Consider the following 24,198-nt stretch of genomic DNA (forward strand, 5'->3'; position numbering starts at 1 on the left):
GCAGATAAACGCTGCTTTGTTGGGAATCATGGCGTATTGGATTACGGGGGCCTTTCAGCGCGTTATCTCTGGGGGAGATGGGCTCATGTCAGGCGCGCTCCTCATAAACAGCCCTTTGTTGCCGATTATGTCCTAATTACCCCAGACGAGAGCCACTGACTGACATAGATGTTATTTCTCTTATCTGGGGAAATCGGAGCAGGGTGGAGAGAGAGGGGAGAGGATAGCGAGTCAGCCCGTCCGAGAGGTAGCGGGCGGGTGGGGGGCGGTGGGTGGAGGGGGTGGGGGGCGACCTCCGCTCCATTAGGGATCAGGGGATCAGTCCTGTCTCTAAGTCTCGTGTCTCTGCGAGCCAATCAGATCTCCTCCATCCAAGTATCAACGAGTCATCATTTCTAGAATATCAGGCGCTCTATTCGAGGGGAGCGATCGGCATTCGAGTTCTGAAACTCTCTCGCCGTGGCCTTCCGTCGCGCTCGCTCGGACTACATTACCCATAGTGCCGCTGCTCACCTGAGGCCTTGCAGGTGCGCTCGTCCGCCTCTAGGGTGTAGCCGTCCTGGCAGTGGCAGCGGAAGGAGCCTCTCTCGTTGAAGCAGTGCTGGCTACACAGGCCGGGGGGGCTACACTCGTCCACGTCCTCGCACGTCTTGGAGTCGTTGCTCAGCTGGTAGCCCAGGGGACAGGTGCACTGGGCCCCGAACGGCCCCTGGATGCAGCCGTGGGTGCAGCCCGCGTTGCTGTCCGAGCAGCTCTCCTGGTCTGAGGGGTTTTCGAGGGAGAGGGGAGGTGAGGGGACACGCCAGACGTACACGGCAGCAGACTTGAGAGACACTGAGGCGCTTTCCTGGCGTAACAGGAAGTCTGAGTAAACAGACAGGATCTGCGTGGAGTGAACACAAGGGATCTGGGGGGTGCTGTATTCCAGAAAGAGGGTTTAGTGAAAACTAGTTTGCTAACCCTGAGATCACTAAACACGCTTTCTGGAATACCCCTCTGGCTAACCACGCAAGTACAGTAAACAGCTACATCACAGCCATTCATGTACTGTACAAGCACAGTAAACAGCCACATCACAGCCATCATCACAGCGTTACCTTCACCAGAAACATGCTGAAGAATTTCCATATAATGCAAAAAAAATATACAGTGAAGCACAACTCCTACGTTTACTTCTACAGACGTCAGCCATGTTTGGCACCAGTCTACGCATTATCCAGACAGTTAGTACGGATGGCAGGTTTTGGGGGGTAAATCGTCACTACATGCATGCGGCTGATTGAGTGTTTGTTCCTACCTGGCAAGGGCTCGTCTGAAAGCAGCAAGGACAGCGAAAAGAGGAGAATCACAGATCACTTGAAAGTTAATACACACACCAAATCAGCACGTGCAGGATTTGAACATAATGATTCCACACAAGCAACACAATTCACCACTCGCATCAAAGGCAAGAAACCAGTGGCTTTACTCAAAATGGCGGCGTTTAAGCCTGCCGTCAGGACATACTAGGATGACGTTGAAAAATAAATCGCAACGATGGGGTGAAAACAGGAGGATGAAAGACGGTCGTTGTTTACGGTGATGATAACATGACTGTACGTCTGATGAGAGCACACGGGAACATTCGACAAAGGGGACCGGGTCGTTTTGATGGGCAGGAGCGTTACCTCAGCGCGGTTCCGGCGCGAGCCCGACGAGAGAGAAGAAGAAGTGGCAGAGAGAGGGGAGGGAGGGGGGGGGGAAGGGGGCGGAGACTTACTGCAGAGCGGCGACTCGTCGGCGCTGTTGGGGCAGTCCGGGGTGTTGTCACACACCCGGGTGAGGTTGACGCAGACGCTGTGACCCGGGCACTGCCACTGCCACCCGGGGCAGCGGAAGGGGGGGGCGGGGCAGTCCCGCTCGTCGCTGCCGTCCCGACAGTCGTTGTCGCCGTCGCAGAGCCAGCCGGGGAGCACGCAGTTGCCGTTGTCGCAGCGAAAGAGCGAGGCGGGGCAGGTGCGCGGCGGGCAGACGTGGTGCTCGTCAGAGCCGTCCTCGCAGTCCGGGTGGCCGTCGCACTCCCAGGTGGACGGGACGCAGCTGCCATCAGACTGGCACTGGAACTCTGTCTGGTGGTGGCACATGCCGGGGGGTCTGGTGGCTGTGGGGGGTGGGGTGGGGTGGGGTGGGGGGGGGGGGCAGTCAAATGAGCCAAATCCAAGTGTCTGACTGAAGTCATTTTGGTCTAAGACGCGGGGTACCTCTTATGCAAAGAAAATATGTTCCCCTACATATTAACCGTCAATATAGTGTGTATAATATATGGAGGAAATATACAGAATAATATACGATGCATACATAATATATTGAATAATACATAAGGAATTGCCGCTTTTCATATATTGCAGTATATCGGAAAATATAACCTCTAGTTTCCTATATATGGAAATGTATTTTTGATATATTATACAGTATTTTACAATATATATTGCTTCTTTTTTTTCATAAGGGACGCCACTTGTCTCACCGACCATAAATTAACCTCAAAAGTCAAAAAGAGTCATATTGGTCACTGATCACTGTTTTGAGCATCGGCCTACTGAAGGAAGCAGCTCTGTACTCACGACAGCCGGACTCATCGGAGCGATCGCTGCAGTCGAACACGCCGTCACAGCGGTAGTAGGAGTTCACACACTGGTGTCTGTTGGAGCACTTGAACTCAAACGCTGTGCAGTTGTAAACTGAAACACAAAAGCGGCAGTATTATACAACTAGACTGACGTTCTCTTTAACTGTGGCAGCTGAGGCAGTTAAGAAAAATGCAAAGTAATCGTATGAGATCAATGGGGCAGAAGGATTATCAAATAAGAACGCAAAATGTCACGTTTAGCTGTACATCCAGCTAACCTCTTCCAGTTTCATAGCACTGACACGGCTAAACTCCTCGTTACACCAAGTTCATCGTTTACTCCGCTTCAAATCCTGGAGTATCTGTTTTTGATCCAATCCATCACCAATATCTACAGATTCAACCTCTCAACTCGCAGACTCAATAATATATTCAGAAGGTAGTTTCAAATCTGGGGCTGGGACACAAATATGCCCCCCTGAGAAGTCAGAGCAGTGATGGAAACCCTGAAGCCTGGAAGACGGTCTTTCTCGCAAAAAAAACAAAAATATTTTAAAATATGTTCTAGTTTTGCGGTAGCAAATGACCCTGGGGTGTCCGTGTGGAGAGAGGCAGACTGAGACGGCGCGTTGGTACGCAGGAGACACTCACTGCAGCCCTGCTCGTCAGCCCCGTCCACGCAGTCCCTGTCCCCGTCACACACGTAGCTGGGGTCGATGCACCGGTGGTCCGGGCACTGGAACTGACCCGGGTCGCACGTACCGGTCAGACCTGCCAACACACACACACACAGACACACACACAGACACACACACAGACACAGACACAGACACAGACACACACAGACACACACACACAAGTCACACACATCCTCCAAGCTGGATTGTTCACTAATCAAAGCAATCACAGAGGATATAAAAAAGGGTGCGTTTGTTCATACACAGTAGCCATTAAAGTACAGTAGGGATACAGTAGAGTACAGTAGCCCTTAAAGTACAGTAGGGATACAGTAGAGTACAGTAGCCCTTAAAGTACAGTAGGGATCTGGAGGATCTCTCTACTGGGAGACTCACTGGGAGACTCACTCATAAGAGTACAGTAACCATGCATGTACAGTAGGGAGCCGGGTCTCTCTACTGGGAGACTCATTTATATACAGTAGGGAGCTGGAGGGTCTCTCTACTGGTCTCTCTACTGGTCTCTCTACTGGGAGACTCATTTATATACAGTAGGGAGCTGGAGGGTCTCTCTACTGGGAGCTGGAGGATCTCTCTACTGGTCTCTCTACTGGGAGACTCATTTATATACAGTAGGGAGCTGGAGGGTCTCTCTACTGGGAGCTGGAGGGTCTCTCTACTGGTCTCTCTACTGGGAGACTCATTTATATACAGTAGGGAGCTGGAGGGTCTCTCTACTGGGAGCTGGAGGGTCTCTCTACTGGTCTCTCTACTGGTCTCTCTACTGGGAGACTCATTTATATACAGTAGGGAGCTGGGTCTCTCTACTGGTCTCTCTACTGATCTCTCTACTGGGAGACTCACTGCAGTCGGCCTCGTCGGAGCCGTCGCCGCAGTCGTTGTCCGTGTCGCACAGCCAGGTGCGCGGGACGCAGCGGCGGTTGGCGCAGGCGAACTGGTCGGCGGCGCAGGTCCCCGGGACCTGGGTGGGGCAGCTCCTCTCGTCGCTGTGGTCGGAGCAGTCGTTGTGCCCATCGCAACGCCAACTGCCGGGCACACAGCGGCCGTTGGCACAGGCGAAGGCGGAGGAAGAGCAGGAAGTGTCTGAGAAAGAGAACGGGGGGTGGGAGTAAATATTAGGGTTGTTATTTTTCAGGATTTTTCCAGGTGACAAGACCTATCTTAATTTATCAGACATTATTTCATGTTATTTCAATTCACAGCTATTTCGGTGGCATGACTAGCTTCTGTACTACCAGTCCTGAACAGAAACAAGCCAGCCACGCACATAAGCCAGGCTGGACCTGGCCTGGTTCAAGAGAGTCCTTTAATGATAACGTTTCGGTTCTGTTCTATTCTACTCCTGTTTATTCTGTACCGAAAGAAGGAACATAATAAATTTACTATGAGTCCCGCAGTCCAGTTCGTCGCTGTTGTCGTGGCAGTCGTCGACGCCGTCGCATCGGTAGCTGTGGGGGACGCACTTCCCGCTGGCGCAGGAGAAGGAGTTGGCGCCGCACTGCAGCGTGGGCGGCTCGTTGGACGGGTCCTCCTCGCACGTCCGCCGGTCAGACGCCAGCCTCATGCCGTACGGGCAGCCGCACACGCGCTGGGAGTCGGGTGCCGGGAAGCAGAAGTGGCTGCAGTCTCCGTTGGGGTTGACCTCCCGGTTGCAGAAATTGGAACCTGAGGAGAGTGTGTGAGGAGAGTGTGTGTGGAGAGTGTGTGGGGAGTGTGTGTGGAGAGTGTGTGGGGAGTGTGTGAGGAGAGTGTGTGAGGAGAGTGTGTGTGGAGAGTGTGTGGGGAGTGTGTGAGGAGAGTGTGTGAGGAGAGTGTGTGTGGAGAGTGTGTGGGGAGTGTGTGTGGAGAGTGTGTGGGGAGTGTGTGAGGAGAGTGTGTGAGGAGAGTGTGTGTGGGGAGTGTGTGAGGAGAGTGTGTGTGGAGAGTGTGTGAGGAGAGTGTGTGTGGGGAGTGTGTGAGGAGGGTGTGTGTAGAGAGTGTGTGTGGGGAATGTGTGAGGAGAGTGTGTGAGGAGAGTGTGAGGAGAGTGTGTGTGGGGAGTGTGTGAGGAGAGTGTGTGTGGAGAGTGTGTGAGGAGAGCGTGTGAGGAGAGTGTGTGTGGGGAGTGTGAGGAGAGTGTGTGAGGAGAGTGTGAGGAGTGTGTGAGGAGAGTGTGTGAGGACAGTGTGTGTGGAGAGTGTGTGAGGAGAGTGTGTGTGGGGAGTGTGTGAGGAGAGTGTGTGTGGGGAGGAGGTGGGGGAGGGGGGTGATAAGGTCACAGCGTGAGGTCGGCTCTGTCGTGGGGGGCAAGGACCGGACAGTCGGGAGAGGAGGGTGAGGGGCAAGATGGAGTCCACCCCCCCCCCCCCCCCCCATGACGAGTTGCGGCAGATAGGGAGCCCCTTAAGTCGCGGCCTCGTCCCACCCAGGTGCAAAACAGAGCGGATCGGGGTGGGCGTTCCTCTGTACCAGCAGCCATCAGACTCTATATGAGCGCCTGAGCGCCCCCCCCAACTCCCAAACAGGGGGATATATATAAAGATTGTATGTACAGTATACTGTATGTATTTTTTTTTTTACTCCTCTAAATAGCTATATTATAGCTATATGTATGTTATTACTCTGATCTATTCTGTACATTCTCACTGCTGTCAACGTGAAAGTGACGGACAGGCGAGAGCCGGCCTGCGTGGACGCCGAGGCGCGGCGTGCGGCGCTCACCTGTCTGGGAGTTGGAGTTGAACGACTTGACGTGCATGATGCGGCTGATCCCCCGGCGGATGCTGACCATCTCGCCGCCATCCGTCTTGCGGACGCGCACGATGCCACCCAGGCGCCAGTCGGTGAAGTATGCGTAGGCTGGACGGGCGAGCACAGCAAGAATGCTTGTGAGAGACGGGCGGTGAATACCAGGGCGCGACCTCTGACCCCAGCTACTTCACCTCTCATCACCGCCAGACAGACATCAAATGGTTGAGATGCCACAGTAATTACCCTCTGAAATTATCATCAATCATTGTTAAATTAAATATAATTAAATTCTAATAATTTTACATAACTTCCATTTAATTTGATTTTATTTATTTGTTTAACAGGGACCTGCACATTAATAAACATTGCCGGAAGACAGCTAGTTTTCATCTGCAGACCACATATTACAACGGCTACCTGAAAAAAAAAACGTTAAAATGAAATGCAGACAGAGCACGGCAGTGCACAGACCACAGAAGCTCAGGGAACATAGCAGAACACCAACCACAGCACTTGTTACTGTAGATATTCCAGTTATAGATATCACAGCTAAGCAGTGATCCATATCTGCTTATATCTTCTGATTATTATAAAGGTTTTATATTTACCCCCAAAAATGGTGAGACCAAAAGGATGTGATATCTGCGTGATGCGGTCCAGGGAGAGTCTGTTCTGTCCGTCGAAGGTGCTGTGCTCAATCTTATTGAAGAAGGCGTCCACCCAATACAAACGCATGGAGCTGGGAGGGGGGAGGGTGAGGTGGGGGGGGTGCAGGAGCAGTGAGACAGCTGCTTAACGAGCAGTGAGACATCTGCTTAACGAGCAGTGAGACAGCTGCTTAACGAGCAGTGAGACAGCTGCTTAACGGCGTCCGTAGAGGGATTACAGGTGAGCGTACTGTAAGAGGCTCAGATCTCAGATGAGCGAACAATGAATTGATGTCGTTACACACAGAATACAATGTTGAAATGTAACAACCCCAACCCCTTCCTCCTCAACCCCAACCCCTTCCTCCTCAGACACAAATCAACCACCACTTGTTTTCTGGTAAATGAAATCACTGATCAGGATTAGGACCTGATTGTTTTTGGGGGGACACAATGAATTGTGAGTAAACACAGGAGAAATTGTTGAAATGTACTAAAATGTTGAAATGTACTGTATCTTGTAAATGAAATCATTCTCCAATGGAGAATAATTGGAGGAATAATAATAATAATAATAATAATAACTAATTTATATAGCGCCTTTCATGAATAGTACATTTCATTACATACACTTCATTCACTTGAGCCTAGGAGATGGCTTGGCTCACCTCCAGTCGATGGCCAGGCCATTTGGCCAGCCTAGAGTCGTGTTTACAATGGACAGGGCATGTGACCCGTCACACCAGGCCCGCATAATCTTCGCTGGACGGTACCAGTCTGTCCAGAAAATATACCTGCCAAAAAAACGTACACAAAGGCAAAATCAATTTGAATTAGCTTCAAAGACTACTCTCTTATACAAAAAAATGGAAATCTTTTATATAAACTGCAGAATATAGATGATTTATTTGAGGGCTCCACAGGGCTTTTGCGTTTAAGCCAAGTTCTTAGTGTTCCCCCACAATGCCCGCCTTCATGCTGAACTAATCTAGCCTGTTGGACCCAGGGGCCTTATGAGTTTGAAGCTATTGGAAATAGTCTCCGCTAGCACTAAATAAAGACTCCCTTTTATCAGGTGGGGGTTTAAAGCGTGAACAATCTCTGAATGGATGGGCACCGCTGGACGCTAAGGAAGGTGTGAGCAGACACAAGTGGCCAGTTTGCTAATGCTGTTTTATGTTCTCGGGGAGGCAGGAGGCCGGGTTCGGAGATGAAAGTGAGGGCCTCTCGGTCTGCCTAATACCCTCGCTGAATTCTGAGCATGCCCCGGCCGGGAGGGCTTTGAAAAGTGTGACGGAAAAAAAGTGGATCCTATATCTAGCAGCGGTGTCCGTTCTATGATGACATCCCACTCCATAGATAGATAGATATTTTTATTTATTTATTTAGCCTTTATTTAACCAGGAAAAGATAGATAGATAGATAGATACTGTAGATAGATACTGTAGATAGAAAGATAGATAGATAGATAGATAGATAGATAGATAGATAGATAGATAGATAGATAGATAGATAGATAGATAGAGAAAGAGAGAGAGAGAGAGAGAGAGAGAGAGATAGATAGATAGATAGATAGATAGATTGATATATATATAGATAGATAGATACTGTAGATAGATAGATAGATAGATAGATAGATAGATAGATAGATAGATAGATAGATAGATAGATAGATAGATAGATAGATACTGTAGATAGATAGATAGATAGATAGATAGATAGATAGATAGATAGATAGATAGATAGATAGATAGATAGATAGATAGATAGATAGATAGATAGATAGATAGATAGATAGATAGATAGATAGACAGACAGACAGATGTGTAGGCTCTCCAGTTACCCAATCCCAGGATGCACCACGATGGCCCTGGGGTTGTTCAGGTTGCGTACGATGGCCCTCCTGGACTTGTCGGCCAGCCTCATGACCGAGATGCTCCGGTACCTCGGGTCCGTCCAGTAAAGGTTTTTTGAAATCCAGTCGTAAGCCAGGTCTTCCACACCCTCCACCCGATTGGCCGCGAGCACCTCCCTGCCTGCGCAGATGAAAAGCGCCGGCCGCCACCATTTAATACGCGGATGAAAGCGAAACGCACGCAGAGTAAATAGAACGTCAGCTCGTATTTGCCGCGCGTCTGTCAACCTGACAGAGAAAACTGGGGCTGGCTAACGCCACGTCCCAAAAACAACACCGGGGCGGTGTCCTTTCAATGCCTTTTGCCGGAATCCGTTACCACACGGATAAACACATTCTTAACTTCTCTTACAGGACTGTTGAGTTGTAAGTTGGAAAATACACATTGAACCCTCAAGAGCTATTTTAACAGCGTGACACCTTGCTTGTTTTATCTGGTTGGAAGGCATGGCTGTGCGCTGTTCTGTGATTGCGTGATAGTTTCACTGCTGTCTGTCTTGCTTTCCACTCCCTCCCCCGTAGTACCAGAACCAGGACCAGTACCCCCTAGTACCAGTCAGCCCTGTCAGGCACTCCCCTTACTCCCTGTATAAGCCTGCCTGGATCACATGCTTGAGCTCTCTGCTGGGAAGGATATTATCCAAGGATGTAAACAAAGTAGAAAATGGAAAACGAATAGAAAACGCCTCAACTTCACACAGTGTTCATATTCCCAATTCAATTCAATTAAGAATATTCTGATACACTGAAAATAAATAGTTAGTTAAAATACTTTTGATCGTGAATTTTGGCTAAAGCTCGATCGCACCGAACGGACAGCGTGGACGGCATTCTCACCGGTGCCGTCCACGTTCTGCTTGTAGATGATGTCTTTGGCCGTGTCCGAGTAGAAGATGGCGTCGTCCTCGGCGCTGAAGTCCACTCCGACGAAGTAGGAGGGGCTCCCGGTGATGGGGAGGATGACGTCCTCCTGAGAGGAGAGGGTGAAGGGGATCCCCCGGACCGCCAGCTGGCTGGAGAAGAGCAGGAACTGACGCACAGCTGTGGAGAACGCCCGCCAAAAAAAGGTCGTCAGCCCTCACACGCACACACGGCCTCATGTTCCGTGGGTCGCCGCGGCAACCGCACCGGAGGGCCCGTAATGCCACAAAGCGGAAGAAGATGAAGTAAAAAAAACGGGTGGGCTTGAGGATGAAGCTAATCCTATAAACAGTCCGAGGTCAGATAACCGAAACCTTAAGCTGAACAGCTGCCCTGAGCCCGTCGCCGGTGACGACGCACGGCTGCTGCCGAGAGTCGAGCGCGGTTCTCTTACCCACGCATTTCTTGCCGTCGGCGTGCAGGTCGTAGCCCATGCGACACTTGCAGCGGTACCCGAGACCCCCGTTGTCGCTCCTGTGGCTCAGAACGCAGATGTGCTCACATCCGCCCTGCTCTTCTCCACAAGGGTTCGACACTGCGGAAAGCAGCGCACACAAGTCTCAGATACGAGCGCCGTTGTAGGAACGACGGGTCATTTTTTTGGGTCCTGGTCAAACAGGTCTTTACCGTGGTTTGTATGGCGGCGGGGCGGTACTTACCAAACGGCTGTCTGAGCTGGTGTATGACAGCCACTCCGTGCGGCGTCTGAGTGGTGGCGTACACCACCTGAGGGTTGCTGTCGGTGAACTTGTTGGCTTTCATCACCGCCATCTTGGTCCAGTCGGTGTAGTAGACGGTGTGTTCGAACAGACTGATGCCAAAGGGGTGGGGGATAACTGAGCCACCATGGACCACCGTTTTCCTGAAAGGGGGACATACAATGAGCTAGTACCTACTGTACACTGTACTGTATCATTCCCAGTTTTAGTGAAGGGAATGTCCTTTGTTTTGAGGGTTTTTCGGAAATGCAAACCAGACAACCGTGAATCACGCCCCGGCGTGAGGAAAAGGACAGTATCCGGTACAGTTACCTGTGGAGACCGTCGTACGTCGTGGTTTCGATGAAGTCGTATCGACTGTCCACCCAGTAGACGCGCTTGGCCTCGATGTCCAGCGTGATCCCGGCCGGCCAGCCCAGTTTGGTTCTGATGATCCCGTAGCGGTTGGTTCCGTCCATGTAGGCCCTCTCCAGACCTGGTTCCCCGTTCAGAGTCTCCCAGTCCGAGAAGAACATGAAACTGAGAGAAGTGATGTGGGTTCAGTCAGCCGGCTCACACGACACTAGATACGCTACACTGACGCGGCCCATCATGCACTGCGCTTCTATATTGGATTCCACAGCGATCACGGTGGTCATTCTCTACTACTGAGATACTAGATTAAGCCTCAACCGAAGGAAACGCATGAGTGGATTTCACCTATTTATTAAATTAGCATTCCACAGCTGTGTCTTTGTCCGCCAGTCTAAAGATACAGTAAGTCACTTTAAATCCCACACAGGAATAACTGTACATTTATCATCCCTTCCCAATTTTGCCCACCTGGCCCATCCCCCCTCTTGAACTGTACTATTGGATTACAATGATGGCCATCACTTATATTGCTCCTCGCTAATCCCTCCAGGACATTCTGCTAATCTCTCACACACACACACACACACACACACACACACACACACACACACACACACACACTCATTATTCCCCTCCGCTGAAGCAGGACAGCGAGACAGAGAGAGACGAGGGACGGGGAGGACGTAGGGGACGGACGGAGGGAGGAAGAGAAGAGGCGCTCACCCCACCGTCGGGTCCACGGCCAGTCCTCTGGGGTTACCCAGGTTCTCGGTGATCAGCGTGATCCGGTTGTTCCCGTCGAAGTCCGCCATGTCGATCCTGTTGACGCTGGCCTCCACCACATACAGCTTATTGTTCACCCAGTCCACGGCCAGGTTCTCAGGGTAGTCAACCGATACGTTTAAGACCACCTGCAGGTTGTTACCGTCCATATCCACTGAAAACACCTGCCCCACAAAAGAGAGCATTGTTGTCAAGAATGAGATTGGCCCTTTGGAGGTTGGGGCTCCGGAAATCCACGCACAACACATATATAATCATATATAAACACACAAATAGGACAGAGACACTGGGATTCTACGGCTATAATCGTGATATGCCATCCTTCCGTTGAGTGGAAATTGAGTCTGGTGGTACTGTAGCTTGTCTGACTACCATCTTGTCAGTCCTGTTACATTCTGGTGGTGCCGGCGGTGTTTTGAAACTGCTACCCTACTGATTCTAAGATGGCACTAGTTTCTCAGGCTTGAAGCCTTGGCAGCGGGCTTCTGGAGGGGAATACTGCTCTTTACAGTTCTGGCTCTTTGGAGAAACGAGATCCACACGTCTTAAAAAGCAGGATATTCAGCTGACCTGTTTCGGGAGAAACTGAAGATGTGGAAGCAGCCTGGTAGTTTAACCTCTCTGGTCACATTCACATGCCCCGTTTGCGGGTCCCCCTCCCACACTTTAAATTCGTTGACATGCCGCCATGGAGGTGGCTGATATACCCAGATACCCCGGCGCCCCGCTATGCCCTGGCTGTTCAGCCTCGTGGCTGAGGTTCAAACCACGGGAGAAGCCAGGGGGGAGAGACTTAACAAAGGCCTTTGAGCTGTCCAAAGAATGCATATAGCTACTAGCTTCCAAACGGACGGCTCGCTGGAAACAAATACCGCGCGATTACTTCGGACGCGATCGAATTACAAAAATTGCACGGCGGTTTGTGAACATCATACCGGTATATCAGACAGTTTTCAAGATAGGGACATTTCGGATTCCATTCCAGGTCTACTTCCCCCCTTCATTAAGACCTCAGCCATGAAGGAGCCAAGAGTTCGTCCGGTATTAGAGTATCCACATCACCGGTATCTTCATAAATCTGTCCCAGAATTCCCCAGGAAGGGGCAGGTTCCTGTACACAGGCATTTCCCCAAACGATACGCCTGCCCATCTATCCTGCAGATAGCTAGAGTAGCTGGGGTATTCGAAAAACTGCCCCTGGTGCCTTCATGGGGGTATAAGCGTTGATAACGGGGGATTGGATGGAAAAAGCTGTTCTAGCTGCGTTCTAGTACCTTGTTCTGAATGGTATCGGTCCAGAACACCCGTCTGAGCTGGAAGTGGAAGTCCACCCCCACAGCCACCCCTCGGTTCTGGGAGTGGACCAGGGTGCGCAGGCTGTGGCCGTGGATGTCCCCCATCAGCAGGTCTCGGCCGTTTGAGAAGACCAGAGAGGGAACTCCGGCTGCAGCAGAGGACGATAAAACAACAACATTAAGATCCCCAAGACAACCTTCTCAGTTTATAATCTACAGTCTCTCTATTTATAACAAGCAAGTTAGACGTTAAGATTATTATCAGATTTTTTATATTTCAAAATGATTCCTTTTATTTATTTTCGAATTTCAAACTTAGGATCCCGGCCAGACAAGACAATCAGCTCTGCGCTACCAACAGACTTTCTCCCCCGGCTGCTGGCCTGGAGCTCCGAGGCAGAGAGGTCTCTTGTCTCTCGGTCAAAAGGCACTCTCTGTCCCACAGAGGCAAACGTCCGACTGAAACAACATTCAGCACGCAACAATGCGCCAGAGCAGAGTTGCGAGCAGAGGGGCAGCCACAGGGGCTGGCACACAGGACAGGGGCCCGGGGCCCGGGGAGGAGGGGGCCTAGCTTGGCCTGTAGCACGGGCGGCTTGGATGTATTCAACTGCAGCTGGTCCCCCCCCCCCCCCCCCCCCACACACACACACACACACACAGAGAAGAGAAACGGTCGCTCACTCGAGGTGTCGGCTCTGCAGTATCTGTGCTGCTCCAGAATGTAGCCCTCCCGGCAGGCACAGCGGTGGCCGCCCGTCCGGTCCTCGCACAGCTGGTCACACGCGCCCCACATCGTGCAGTCGTCAAAGTCTGCATCCCGCAAACAAAGTGGTATCGTGTTATAATACTGTTTGACGACATTCATTTCAGCATAATATCGAATAGTTTCCCAGAATTCCCCCCGTGTGAAGTTAATTGGGGGTAAACGGGGGGGAAGGGGGGCGGGGGGGTACGATATTTACCAACACAAGAGCGGCTGTCGTTGTTGTTGACGATATATCCGGAGGGACATGAGCAGGTTCCTCCCTCAGGAGAAGCTTGGCAGCGATGCTCGCAGCTCAGAGACGCACATCTCCAGATACCTGACAACCACAGAGACACACATGACAACCACGGAGACACACGTGACAACCACAGAGACACACATGACCAACACAGAGACACACGTGACAACCACGGAGACACACGTGACAACCACGGAGACACACGTGACAACCACAGAGACACACGTGACAACCACGATGACACACGTGACAACCACGGAGACACACGTGACAACCACGGAGACACACGTGACAACCACGATGACACACGTGACAACCACAGAGACACACACGACAACCACGATGACACACGTGACAACCACGGAGACACACACGACAACCACGGAGACACACATGGCCGTCAATGATGGGATACTGATCATTTGTCAATGTGACTGGGGAGTATTGTTAAATCTAGTTACATTATGGTCTTCAACCCAGTGTGATTGTGTGTGTGTGTGCGTGTAATTGCGTGTGTCTGTGTGTGTGTGTGTGTGTGTGTGTTAACTAACTGCAGTTGCGTCCAGCGGTGGCGTTGGTCTCATCCTCGCCGTCGGGACAGTGGACCGTTCCGTCGCACAGCTGTTCGGCGGGGATGCACAGGCCTGACGAGGGACAGGGCCATTCTCCGGGGTAGCACTCGCGAGGGATATTATCTAAAAAAAACACACAAAAAACAAGCTATTCTCACCGCCTGGGTTTGCGGAGGGAAAAAGAGACACAATGTGTGAAGTAAGCATCGGACACAGGCAGCGTTATCTTCAGAGGTATGCATGGCTGAACTCAAGGCTAGTGTGTGAGTCAGACTTCATTGTCGGGGAACAGACTGTCACTTTAAATCTCCCGGGGGGGGCGGGGGGGCATTGAGAGGGTCACATGGGGGCTCTGAGGGCTCCTGCGGCCCATCCTCTAAAAACACACTCTTCACAGCGGCGTGGAGGAATTCAAAAGCTCTTTGGAGGGCTGGCCGATCTTGTGCCACAAAGAAGGGGGGGGCATTTGAATAACACACTTAGAAGAGCACAAGCACAGTGCTTGGCTAACCCTGGCCAGCCGTGGAGGCTGGAGGTGAATCGGGTTCACACAGCTCTTGCATTTCTCATTCGGGAGAACCTCTATTTCCAACAGCCTCATTCAGTTCCTCCATGAATCGCGCTGGGAGGTTTTGTGCACTGGGGTGTTGTGTGTCGGACTGCGGTGGAGGTAGCCTGGGGCCTATTTGCTTTGCAGTTGTGGTTTCCGGTCTAAGCGGATAGTGATCCCTCCCGTCCAAAAACAGACCTACCCATACACCCAAGCGATGCGGCAAGAGTTTCTCGTGGAATAGCCTACTTCGTTCGGCAGCTCCGTGTTTTATTCTAATTCGGTGAGACTAGTCTGCTTGATTCGACATTTGCGTGACAGGATACCGGCGGGCTCTACACCGGAAACCAAGCGAATAAAAACCAGCCCCCCCCCCCCCCCCCCCCCCCGAGGAGAGCCTGGTGACGCGAGGCTAGGCTAGGCTAGGCTAGGCGGAGGAGGTTCCCGCTGCGTGGCGTCCGTACCGCAGCCCTTCTCGTCGGCGTTGTCCTCGCAGTCGTCCTCGCCGTCGCAGAGCCAGACCTGGTGGATGCAGCGGCCGCTGGGGCACGTGAAGTAGCTCCCTCTACAGGTGGGATAAGCTGCAGGAACAGAGGGGAGGTCAGCGCCAGTTCAAGTCAGAGGGAGAATCAATCTGGCCGAAGAGTCCAGATAAGAGTATCCATTAAGTGGCTCGCACAGATAAGGAGAAGAGGAGAGGAGAGTGGAGAGGAGAGGGGAGGAGAGGATAAGAGACGAGGGGAGAGGAGAGGAGAGTGGAGAGGAGAGGAGAGGGGAGGAGAGGAGAGGAGAGGAGAGGAGAGGAGAGGAGAGGAGAGGAGAGGAGAGGAGAGGAGAGGAGAGGAGAGGAGAGGAGAGGAGAGGAGAGGAGAGGAGAGGAGAGGAGAGGAGAGGAGAGGAGAGGAGAGGCGTGGTACAGAACGCACTGCAGTTTAGCTCGTCACTCCTGTCGCCACAGTCGTCGTCGTGGTCGCAGACGTAGCGTTGGGGGATGCATTCCCCGTTGTGACACTGGAAGCGGCCGGTACTGCAGTGCTGCGCTAATAAAGAAAACAAGAACATAATGACCATCCTTCCACAGCACCAGCTCCTCACACTCTCCTTCTGTGGAGGGCCGCGTTGAGTGTGTGTGTGTGTGTGTGTGTGTGTGTGTGTGTGTGTGTGTGCGTGCGTCACCGTCGGAGTTGAGTGGACACTTACTGCAGTTGGCCTCGTCTGACCCGTCCCTGCAGTCCAGAACCTGGTCACAGCGCTGGGTCCGGTTGTAACACGCACCGCTAGCACAGCTCAACTCCGAGCATTCTGGGTAGTCTGAGAGGCACACGGAGATAGTGAATAACAAGCGCGGACCGACCGATCATTCCAGGCCGACTAAGGTGTCCGCCAAATTAAACGATTTGCTCTCCAACGGTAATCATAGTAGCAGCCATATTGGGGGATCTAGCCCTTGTATAATCTCATTAGCAGTAGAAGGGATCGCACTGTTTGAACCACTGGCTTACACGTAAAATATACCCTTGGCTCCCTCACCTTGAAACCAGAGTGGCAATTCACCTCAGATAAATTAAATTAAAACGCTGTCTTGCCTAAAGGAACAAAGGCTGACTATTCCGGAAGTATTCCGGACGCATCCCACACAAGCCGGAAACGTGAACACCTAATGAGGTTGTCTTATAAACACCACCGACATTTTTTTCTGCCGCTGTGAGATGACAGCAGCTGCGTCGTGGTGCTGTGACTCCACCATAGCGCCACAACAACCGAACAGCAGCTGAACTTCAGCTTGACTAATCCACCAAGGAATCCGCAATCAACATCTGACAACAAGAAGCATATTGTGGCCCGTTCTGTCAGTCAGCGAGCCTCTTAATCTGAACAAATTGATTAAAATGCCACAGGAGTCCGAGGGAGAGAGGGTAAGCCATACTGGAGTGAGCGGGGGAAGGGGTGAGGGGTGAGGGGGGAGACTTACGGCAGTCCTTCTCGTCCGCGCCGTCCGAGCAGTCGGGCAGCCGGTCACACCTGTACTCCCCCGGGATGCAGGCCCCGTTACCGCAGCCGAACTGACCGCTGGTGCACGTCCTGCCAGCTGGAGGGGAGGTTGAGGGGGAACTTCACCACAAACACCAGCGTTTTCTATTTCTCCTATGATCTTTGACTTGACATTTGTTTTTTAACTTTTATTTTCATTGGTATTTTCAACAATACAAGGTAACAAGCGAAAAGAAAAACATTAACATGAGGCATTGTCAAAAGGTCATAGGTCATATTCAAGCTGTGGTCACTGACAACAAATGTACAAGTGACTTGACATTTGTAACGCATATATTTTGCTCCTAATGCCGTAGGGGCGGCCGCGGTGCCTTGTAGCACGGTGAAACACGCGCGGGGAGGGGGGGGGGGGGGGGGGGGGGGCGTTGGTGAGGAGGAACTCACAACAGTGATGTCTTTCATCCGAGCCGTCCTCGCAGTCCTCCTCGTCGTCACACACCCAGACGTCCGGGACGCACTCGCCGTCACTCAGACACTGGAAGTGACTGCTGTCACACGTTACGTGAGCTGAGGACGCACACACACAAACACACACACAGCAGATCCCATATTATTCTCTCCTCTACTGACAACTCTCAGAATGTAGGAGAAGGAATCCGATCAAATCGCAGCTTTGATGAGGTGGTTACTGTAGAAGACGACGCTTGCTTACGGCAGTCGATTTCATCGGAGTCGTCCGTACAGTCGGCCGTCCCGTCACAGTGCCAGTCCTGGGGGATGCACCGGCCGGTCCCACAGCGGAACTGCCCCGACTCGCATCCTGCAAACAGGTATAGGTATAGGTACTGCATTTGTAATGCCCTCCCTATCCAGTTGTTACACTGGCCCGGAGCGCCATTCACACACCAATGGCGGCAGCTGCCATGCAAGGCGCTTGCCTGCTCATTGGGAGTAATTTTGGGGTTCAGTGTCTTTGCCCAAGGACACTTCGACAGGTAGTCAGGAGAAGCCGGGATTCGAACCACCGACCCTACGATCGATGTGTTGGAACGACCCGCTCTACCTCCTGAGCTATACCGCCGCCCCAAATGAGAAGAGTATGATCACAGCTTCATCTAAATCTGACATTCAACATCGGCCTTCTAATCTAGTAGCTGGTATGTTGTAGCTTCAGTTCTAAGGCTATAATCTTGTTTGACAACGCGATTAAATATATCCTAATATAACCTCTCCTCCTCAGTCACCCCTCCAACAACCTCCTTATTTAATACATAAACCCATGTGCTCTTTGCATTTTTGTTTTAATCAAAACATCTAAACTGTTGGAAGTGTGTTTTGGGGATGTCTCCTATTGATAAGCCTGGTGTTAACAGCATCGACAGTATCCCTCGGAGATGAGCGTGCCAGCCAACCAACGCCCCCACCCCCCACCCCCTGACGAGTTACACAACTTCCAACGGACTCATCCCCAGCACCACTCCGTTTGATGTTCTCCCTGAGTGGCATCCGAGGAGATAAGGTACCACCGTTCCACCTTCCCTGACGTTCTCCAGGAGATATCGACCCGGGGCGGCATAGTTCAGTGGCAGCGCGCTCCGTCAGACCCGTCCGTACAGGAATGTGAAGTTCTGATTGGCTCCCTCTGACAGCCTGATTAATGGTGCATGCTGTTCCTTGTCAGAAATGTAATTGGGATAAATAGTGGTACCGTGTGGTACCGGGGGGTACCGTGTGGTACCGGGTGGTACCGGGTGGTACTGCAGCCGCTTAAACCCAAATTCTTTGGTGAGGTGAGATGGAAGGTGGTGGTTGGTGGTGCATGGCTGGGGTTGGTGGTCTACTCAATCTTATCCACCACCTTCAAATATATTCCCTGCCTGGGCAGATATGGGCTGCAGACAGGGAAGGGTTTTTACAGTGAGTCAACACCTCAGTTGCAAAGATACTGACCACACATCCACAGGCCTAACTAACCTAAATACTCAATTAAAAAATGATTTTTTGGGGGTCTTCAGTTGAATAAATCAATGACATTGCGTCAGCACAACTGTGCAGATACATCTGGACATTCAAATGGTACACAGGCTACACATCAACATCAGATGCAAAAAATGATTCACTCATCATATATTAAAAGACAAGCTTTGCTCCATGGCTTATCTGTCATGCATATATTTGCATACAACATATAATACTTTTTTTTTTTTTAAGCAAACGTATAATGAATATTTTCCTCGTTGCATCTTCTATGAGAGGCATCACCTACAGTGTGAGTGTGCCATGTGCACCTCTTCTATTAGATGAGAGAACAAGCTCTCCCCCGCTGAAGAATGAAATTACTTCAAATTCCACAGGCATTGGAGTGTCTTACATGATAAGGATATGAAAAAACAGACAAGGTCAGCTGTCCGCTCGACAAATAACAAAATCAATTTCCTGACCATTGTGTGTGTCCAGACTACTGGTGGAGCGTTTTCAAACACACATAAAACATAATGAATTGACTGTAAAAAAAAATATATATATAAAAAAACTTTTAAAAAAAAACTAAAAAAAACTCAGCTTGACAAATGTTGTGCGAGCGGACAGTTTATTGTAGGAGAGTCAGTACTTTATCATCTCCTTTATGTAATGTGCTCTTTAAAGATGGATCACTTCCACTTGCGTAGTGGGGTCACTGCCTGTGCTACTGCGCTAAAAGCCTCTCGGGGGGCTTCTCCTACCATGAGGTCTCTTCTCAGATTAATTAGCCCACACCAGCAACGCCACTTTCAAACCTTGCCAGCCAAATGGGCTTCATACAGTATTTAACTCCTTCGGCAGCCAATTGGGAGGCCAGCCTTTTTCCTGCTCAGTTTACTAATGATAAAATTGCTCCCCCGTCAGCTCAAAGGCAGCCTTTGTTGCGAGCCAATGATCCCAGGAGGTTTCAGCATCATCTGTGCGTGGCAGGTAGGACAAACGGAGCTCACAGTACCGGCGCGGCGCGCACCGCGACACCGCTGAGATGTCTGGGTTTCACCGAGCAGCTCTCTGCAGTCAGTCAGGAGCTCCGGAGCACTCACCCCTTTAAGTGTGACAGGTTTAACAACTTCAACACCTTCCCTTTAAGTATGACAGGTTAGAAATATATCTAAATAAATCAATAAAATTAAATAAGCAAAAGCTGTAGGCTGTTGACAAACCTGAACATGAACAGGCTGTATAACTGACACTCAACCTCACACTCTCAGACCCATCTCAATGGCTCAAACTATCCTCAAACCATTTAAGGGAAGATCAACATAACAAAAGCTATACTGAATAGTCAAAAATCTCTGGGCGGGTAATTTGGGACAGTGGGGTCAAAGGAAGGTCACTTTTGGGACAGAGATATTCTCAATCACAGTCTGCTGATACTGCTATACATCCAATCTCCCGACCTGGGTTAACAACTTCAAACTTTTGCCAAAAAGAAACCAATCCTCTCCGACCTTCAAATGGGGCCAGTGTTCCCTGACAGTATCAATTCTGGGAAAGGTGACTGGCAGACTAAAGTGGACTTCCCAACAGTACTTCTGTATCTTGTGTCGAGCCTTTCATTCAGCAAAACCGTCCTCTTTGTAACTATGCATGTCTTAATCCTTACATTGTATTTTTTTTTCCCTAACAAAGATCAAACATTGGTCTAATTCAACTGTGTTAATTATGATAAAAGTTTAAACTAGAGTGACTTCACTGATGCAAAGCTGCTGTTAAGAAAGTGGTGTCTAAGGATTGGCTTTTTTCAGTAGTGTCTTTGTTTCGCCTGTTTTGTTAAGTTTGGTGTTTTCTTTTGCCCCTCTCTCTGACCATGTCTTTTCTAATTAGCCAACTTAAACCCACAGCATGCGAGAAGCCCACACCATCCAAAGAGGAAGATAAGGACGCCCTACTACGGCCAAACAAAGAGCAGCAGTGGAGGAATTTTCATTAGAATGAAGCCTCCCTATGACTCAGACCCCACTGGGACATCACAATGGCACAATGGAGGAGCCAGCAGGACTGAACCCTCATAACTGGAAGTGTCACCACGCAAAAAGGCCCCGATGGAGATGGACAGCAGAAAACAGAATACAGTAGAGCTTCCTGCAAAAAACAACAACAAAAGTCTAACAGCAGTCCCCCTCCCCACCACCCCCACCCCATAAAATGCCTGTCCCCTTCGCCCAAAACATCTCTTTCTGATCACGTGGGGCCCCTGCGAGACGTGCGCCATCTTTCATCAATACCGCCTTGTTTTGGTGCGTCTCGTCGCGCACCCTTTGAATGTGCGCGGAGAAAACGTCTGGCAGCGTGAAGCGCTGGATCTGTCCTTGCTGTCAGAGTGGAGTGCGGCTGCCCATTTCATATGGAAATCAATGCAACAGAATGCAGTCAATTGCCAAACAACTGACTTTGGCTCTTACTGCTACACACAAAACAGAGAAAGCCCAAGGGAGTTTGGCATTGGCATAGGTACAAAAGGAGGCAAGGCGTGATGAATGAAGCCTTACTTATAACCAATACTAGGGGGGGAATCCAGCATGTTTTTTTATTTAATCAGCAAGAGTGTAAATAATATATTGTTGACAAAAGGAGCATGAATTTAGTTGACATGCTGCACGTAACTATAACTAGTGCAGTGAAATGTGACTATTGAGCGATCATGAGCGTTTAGTTGGCCTAAAGTACTTTCCCTCTGCATCCCAGAGAAGCCTGGGACATAGGCTGGGAGCAGAGGAAACGGATTAGACGTCTTTCCCTGCGCCAACTGTGCTAACTTCTGTTCCTGTTTCTAATACAGTGAGTTGTTCAAGGATTTACACCGGAAAAGACTCACGGCATGAGTAAGGTTTAGTATGCACGTGCTGACCAGGGTTTTTTTCTGCCTTGTGAAATGTAAACACCAAAGCACAAGTGTTTTTCTTATGTTTTTACAAACTTGAACTAATAACAGATTAGGCTCATCTAAGAACCTCAGAAAACGAATGTGAAATGGCAGGGATGTTGTTGTATGCCTCTGTATAGAAACACAAGCAGCCTTTTGACAATACTATAACGGCGTTCAGAATCTACGCTACAATGGCCTATCATGTAACTATGCAGTAAAGTACAATGTCACATTATCTCAATGTGTCACTGCCCTATAGCTGTATCTATCAGGCCTGTTCATGTACATTAGACCATGTTCATGGTCAGCTGTTTGTTGCTAATGATTATGGTAAAAACAACATTATTTCCCAATATTCTGAGAATTGATCAGCAAAAAACTGTTTTGAAAACCAATCAAGCAAGAGATAGTCAACTAACCATGACTGAAGTTCACCTACCACTCCCGGTCCTTTGTATGAATGATCTATTAACATAAAATCACCTACATTAGTGCTACATTAGCCATTAGTGCTACATTAGCCATTAGTGCCAACACAGGCATTCTCAACACATCAACACATCCAAAGCCTCACATTCAAAGTCACACATTAAACAGCCAACTAGCTGAACCATACTAGTTTTTCAAAAACCTTGACAGGGCAAAAAAAGAAGAGTGTGAACCTGTACCCTACAGGACCCAGCGGAAATAAGGCTCAATGGATTAGAGAAAGTAACCTGTCTGCCTGCATTGGGGCTCTTTTGGTCATTTCCTCTGAAACACATGGTGAATAAATCTGGATTAAATCAACCATTCCTGCCTCACATTTCTGAGGAGATCACCAAGTGCCATGTTCTTAAGTTTGATACAAACTGCAACCAGATTCAAAAAGTTCAAGAGTGTCTGTTCCTGGTAGCAATATTGCCTGTAGCCTGTACTGACATCCATCTGAACTTTCAAGGTTAGAACATCATATTCTGATATCAAAATGGCTCTACAGTTAGTACAGGTCGACCCACTGATCAATTCTTATCAAGCAATTATCAACAAAAGTCCTGAATTGATTAAACGCTACTTATTGGGCATATCAAAATTGTGAAACCCACATTACAGTTTGGCATTACAGTTAAACCTATGTATTTTAAAAAATTGGGGGAAAGTACTGAATCACTTAAAACAATACATTTGGTTTTGTCTTTGTCTTGGAATGCCTGCAAATGCATGAGGTGGTTAGAAAACGATGGATAAAAAAAACAGCAAGTGAAGAGATTTCTAGATGGTCGATCTCAAGACTGTAGACTGGGAACTTTCCCCTTGTTGTTTAGCCTACACATATAGGGCCTACTCGTTTCCCTGTTGTTCCTTAGGTGGAAATGGTCGCTTTCAGCAGCAGCTGCAGCGTAATTAGTTGCTTGATTCACACTAAGGAGCTTACATACTAAGGGTTGAGCAAAAAGAAAGCAGATTACAATTCGAGCAGTAGCCTAGGCCCTATAGACTACACCAACATAAGAGATGAACCTCACAAGCAAGTGGGGGTGTTTTTTAAAACAATTTTGAGAAGAACATGCTCCCCAATCAGAAAGTATAGACTACTAAAATTATTTCTCATTTAACATGTCGCACCAGGCACACTGTTGAGCTCTGAGTGGGATTCGAACCAGCAGCTCAGTCTACACAGATTGTCTGGAAGTCACATGCTCCATTCTGTTACCTAGCAACGGCAAAGCTCAGAAAAAAAGTTCTCCAGAACTTCCAGTCTGTGGGAGGAAAGCTGTTATGCTCAACCTTTGTAATGCACTAGGCCTACATTTATGTTATCATATAAAATCTCTATTTTAATGTAGAGATTGCAGGGTCTATGGAAAGTGCCAAACGTGTCTGCCATAGGCCTACTGGTCATTTCACAGCATGGTGTTGTGATTAGGCACATTAGCGAATGGAAAGACACAGCAGTTCATCATCAAAGAGCCTTAGGCTACAGCAATTGCCATCATGCAAGACCGTCTAATCTGTTCATTTAAATGAGGTTAATTAGGACATTATGAAAGGCTTCAATTAGCCTATTCAAATATTATGCCATTAGCCTACACACTTCCTCAGTGCCAGACGACTTTTTTTTATAGGCCTAGTGAAGGGCAACAAGTGTTTACCATCACTGGGATGGATCGAAGCACAACGACACCGCAGGTTCTCAACGAATCAATAAATAAATCAAAACCATTACCTTGAGAATGACACCGGATAGAACACCAAATGAGTATAAGGAGGAGTTGTATTGGCAGTGCTCTCCACATTCTGCTGCCGGGTCCCGGCGGGTCCGTCCAGCTCCGCATGAAGCCGGCCAGATGGAGGTACTCTAGGGACTGGGATGCTGCTTGCTCGCCCCTCTCTTTCTTGTCCCGCTAGCTGATGAAAAGGGGCGGATCCAAACCCGCAGCCAGGTCGCTCCCCCCGCCCACCCCGGCGCTCCGGGAGAGCAAAAAAAACAACCTTAAACCTCGCGCCCTGGAATCTGCATAATTCCATGCCACTGC

At 49.7% G+C, this 24,198-nt stretch overlaps 1 protein-coding gene across 1 annotated transcript in view; it reads right to left on the reverse strand.

Moving 5' to 3' along the window:
* Positions 1–23,997, reverse strand: part of lrp2a (low density lipoprotein receptor-related protein 2a) — a gene marked incomplete at its 5' end in the record, with an annotated part of 61,479 nt that extends 37,482 nt beyond the window's left edge. The window contains 27 exons of the mRNA XM_084442780.1: positions 514–762; positions 1,298–1,312; positions 1,760–2,140; positions 2,604–2,720; positions 3,260–3,379; positions 4,150–4,389; positions 4,690–4,971; positions 6,007–6,144; positions 6,645–6,775; positions 7,352–7,477; positions 8,527–8,719; positions 9,436–9,639; positions 9,914–10,054; positions 10,179–10,381; positions 10,551–10,757; positions 11,316–11,539; positions 12,650–12,819; positions 13,355–13,483; positions 13,636–13,755; positions 14,229–14,372; positions 15,264–15,380; positions 15,726–15,839; positions 16,000–16,110; positions 16,772–16,888; positions 17,236–17,358; positions 17,504–17,611; positions 23,889–23,997. Coding sequence (XP_084298906.1) covers positions 514–762; positions 1,298–1,312; positions 1,760–2,140; positions 2,604–2,720; positions 3,260–3,379; positions 4,150–4,389; positions 4,690–4,971; positions 6,007–6,144; positions 6,645–6,775; positions 7,352–7,477; positions 8,527–8,719; positions 9,436–9,639; positions 9,914–10,054; positions 10,179–10,381; positions 10,551–10,757; positions 11,316–11,539; positions 12,650–12,819; positions 13,355–13,483; positions 13,636–13,755; positions 14,229–14,372; positions 15,264–15,380; positions 15,726–15,839; positions 16,000–16,110; positions 16,772–16,888; positions 17,236–17,358; positions 17,504–17,611; positions 23,889–23,997 — 4,333 coding nt within the window. The remainder of the gene's footprint in view (positions 1–513; positions 763–1,297; positions 1,313–1,759; positions 2,141–2,603; positions 2,721–3,259; positions 3,380–4,149; positions 4,390–4,689; positions 4,972–6,006; positions 6,145–6,644; positions 6,776–7,351; positions 7,478–8,526; positions 8,720–9,435; positions 9,640–9,913; positions 10,055–10,178; positions 10,382–10,550; positions 10,758–11,315; positions 11,540–12,649; positions 12,820–13,354; positions 13,484–13,635; positions 13,756–14,228; positions 14,373–15,263; positions 15,381–15,725; positions 15,840–15,999; positions 16,111–16,771; positions 16,889–17,235; positions 17,359–17,503; positions 17,612–23,888) is intronic.
* Positions 23,998–24,198: the final 201 nt, after the last annotated feature.

This window comes from Borostomias antarcticus (assembly GCF_949987555.1).
Source record: "Borostomias antarcticus genome assembly, chromosome: 9".
In the NCBI taxonomy this organism is placed as follows: Eukaryota; Metazoa; Chordata; class Actinopteri; order Stomiiformes; family Stomiidae; genus Borostomias; species Borostomias antarcticus.